The 2824-nt window shown below is 64.1% G+C and overlaps 1 protein-coding gene across 1 annotated transcript in view; it reads right to left on the bottom strand.

Moving 5' to 3' along the window:
* Window positions 1-733: 733 nt before the first annotated feature.
* The window catches only part of LOC144954461 (UDP-glucose:glycoprotein glucosyltransferase 1-like), a gene marked incomplete at its 5' end in the record, with an annotated part of 8729 nt that continues 6638 nt past the window's right edge, over window positions 734-2824 (bottom strand). The window contains 2 exons of the mRNA XM_078884963.1: window positions 734-750; window positions 1116-1335. Of these exons, the coding sequence (XP_078741089.1) occupies window positions 734-750; window positions 1116-1335 (237 nt within the window). The remainder of the gene's footprint in view (window positions 751-1115; window positions 1336-2824) is intronic.

Genomic DNA, 2824 nt, shown 5'->3' with positions numbered 1-2824 from the left:
AAATAGCTTCCCCCTACCCGTCTCGACCAATCGGTAAAGAGCTTCCCGCTACCCCTCTCGACCAATCGGTAAACAGCTCTCCCCCCCCCCCCCCCCCAATATCCTCCGCTCTGAAGAGGAGGACCAATCACAACGCTTCGTTTTTTCCGTTGTTGTTGTAGCCGCTGGCCGGGGCGGGGGACCAATGACAGGCACACGCACCTCGACCAATCGGATGCCCCGATGCACGAAAAGGTGGCGGGGGGGGGGGGGGGGGCGGGGGGGGGCGACGCCGCTGTAGACTGAAGGCACCCGATTGGTTCAAATGACACCTCGGCAGCGACGTCACGGCAACGTCAAACCTGACCGGGAATGCTCGCGCGCGATTGGCCGGGCGTCCCAGGCAGACTCCGCCCCCGCCCCCCCCCCCACCCCGCCACCGCCCCTCCCCCGGCGGCATCGGCCGTCCCGATTGGTCCGTCGGCGAATCGGCCAATCGGCGAATCGGCGAATCGGAGAAGCCTGAGAAACGTCATGAGGTTGTTGATTTTCTTTTTCTTCTATCCCCTCCTCCACCCCGTGGCGCTACATTTCTGTCCGTTTCGCTTCCACAAAGTGAAATAAATCCACCGTTGAGCCGGCAGTCCGATGCGATGCCTCCACCACCTCCACCTCCTCCACCTCCACCACCTCCACCTCCTCCACCTCCACCACCTCCTCCTCCACCACCTCCTCCACCACCTCCACCACCTCCTCACAGCTCCTCGTGCCCTTCACGTGCACGCGAGACAGAGACAAAGCTATCCCAGGCAGCCTTCGGCAGGGGCTGGGGCAAGTGCTGTTGGGAGACGCAGGCTTGCACGTGCCCACGCACGCACACGCGCACACGCACACTCACGCACACACACGCACACATACACGCACACACACGCACGCACGCACACACTCACACACGCGCACACACACTCACACACGCACGCACTCACACGCACGCACTCACACTCACACACACTCACAAATACACACGCAGACACACACACGCACACACACGCACACACTCACAAATACACACGCAGACACACACACGCACGCACTCACACACATGCACGCTCGCACGCTCACAGCCAAAGCTTTACCCAGTTCCATGTCTTTCTGCTGCTTGTCCTGCTGCTTGTCCTGCTGCTTGTCCTGCTGCTTGTCCTGCTGCTGCTGCTGCTGCTGCTGCTGCCTCCCTGCCGCGTGGCCGTCCTGCACGGAGGCCCACAGGCGCTTGACCTCGGCGTCGTAGTCGGCCCACTCGGGCACGATGCGCACCGCCGCAGACAACTTGGGCTCCTTTGTCATGGGGTTGTTGCACTGGGTGAGGGGGGGGGAGGGTGAGGGGGGGAGAGGTGTGAGTGGGTGGGTGGGTGAGTGGGTGGGTGAGTGGGTGGGTGAGTGGGTGGGTGGGTGGGTGAGTGGGTGGGTGGGTGGGTGAGTGAGTGGGTGGGTGGGTGGGTGAGTGGGTGGGTGGGTGAGTGGGTGGGTGGGTGGGTGGGTGAGTGGGTGGGTGGGTGGGTGGGTGGGTGAGTGGGTGGGTGAGTGGGTGGGTGGGTGAGTGGGTGGGTGAGTGGGTGGGTGGGTGGGTGGGTGGGTGAGTGGGTGAGTGGGTGGGTGGGTGAGTGGGTGGGTGGGTGGGTGAGTGAGTGGGTGGGTGGGTGGGTGGGTGGGTGGGTGGGTGAGTGGGTGGGTGGGTGAGTGAGTGGGTGGGTGGGTGGGTGGGTGGGTGAGTGGGTGGGTGAGTGAGTGGGTGGGTGAGTGGGTGGGTGGGTGGGTGGGTGAGTGAGTGGGTGGGTGGGTGGGTGAGTGAGTGGGTGGGTGAGTGGGTGGGTGAGTGGGTGGGTGGGTGAGTGGGTGAGTGGGTGGGTGGGTGAGTGGGTGGGTGGGTGAGTGGGTGAGTGAGTGGGTGGGTGAGTGAGTGGGTGGGTGGGTGGGTGAGTGGGTGGGTGAGTGAGTGGGTGGGTGGGTGGGTGAGTGGGTGGGTGAGTGGGTGGGTGAGTGGGTGGGTGGGTGGGTGAGTGGGTGGGTGGGTGGGTGAGTGGGTGGGTGAGTGGGTGGGTGGGTGGGTGGGTGGGTGGGTGGGTGGGTGGGTGAGTGGGTGGGTGGGTGAGTGGGTGGGTGGGTGGGTGGGTGGGTGAGTGGGTGGGTGGGTGGGTGAGTGGGTGGGTGAGTGAGTGAGTGGGTGAGTGGGTGGGTGGGTGGGTGGGTGAGTGGGTGAGTGGGTGGGTGAGTGGGTGGGTGAGTGAGTGGGTGGGTGGGTGGGTGAGTGGGTGGGTGGGTGAGTGGGTGGGTGGGTGAGTGGGTGGGTGGGTGGGTGAGTGGGTGGGTGAGTGGGTGGGTGGGTGAGTGGGTGGGTGGGTGAGTGGGTGGGTGGGTGAGTGAGTGGGTGGGTGGGTGGGTGGGTGAGTGAGTGGGTGAGTGGGTGGGTGAGTGTGGGTGGGTGGGTGGGTGAGTGGGTGGGTGAGTGGGTGGGTGAGTGAGTGGGTGGGTGAGTGGGTGGGTGGGTGGGTGAGTGGGTGGGTGAGTGAGTGGGTGGGTGAGTGAGTGGGTGGGTGAGTGAGTGGGTGGGTGGGTGAGTGGGTGGGTGAGTGAGTGGTCAGTGAGTGAGTGGTCAGTGAGTGAATGGTCAGTGAGTGAGTGGTCAGTGAGTGAATGGTGTGAGTGAGTGAGTGAGTGGTGAGTGAGTGAGTAGTGAGTGGTCAGTGAGTGAGTGGTCAGTGAGTGAGTGGTCAGTGAGTGAGTGGTGTGAGTGAGTGAGTGGTGAGTGAGTGAGTAGTGAGTGGTCAGTGAGTGAGTGGTCAGTGAG

The sequence above is a fragment of the Lampetra fluviatilis genome, unplaced genomic scaffold, assembly GCF_964198595.1.
Source record: "Lampetra fluviatilis unplaced genomic scaffold, kcLamFluv1.1 SCAFFOLD_1520, whole genome shotgun sequence".
NCBI classification, from domain to species: Eukaryota; Metazoa; Chordata; class Hyperoartia; order Petromyzontiformes; family Petromyzontidae; genus Lampetra; species Lampetra fluviatilis.
Note: the sequence above shows the minus strand (reverse complement) of the source record. Positions and strands in the feature narration are given on the sequence as shown.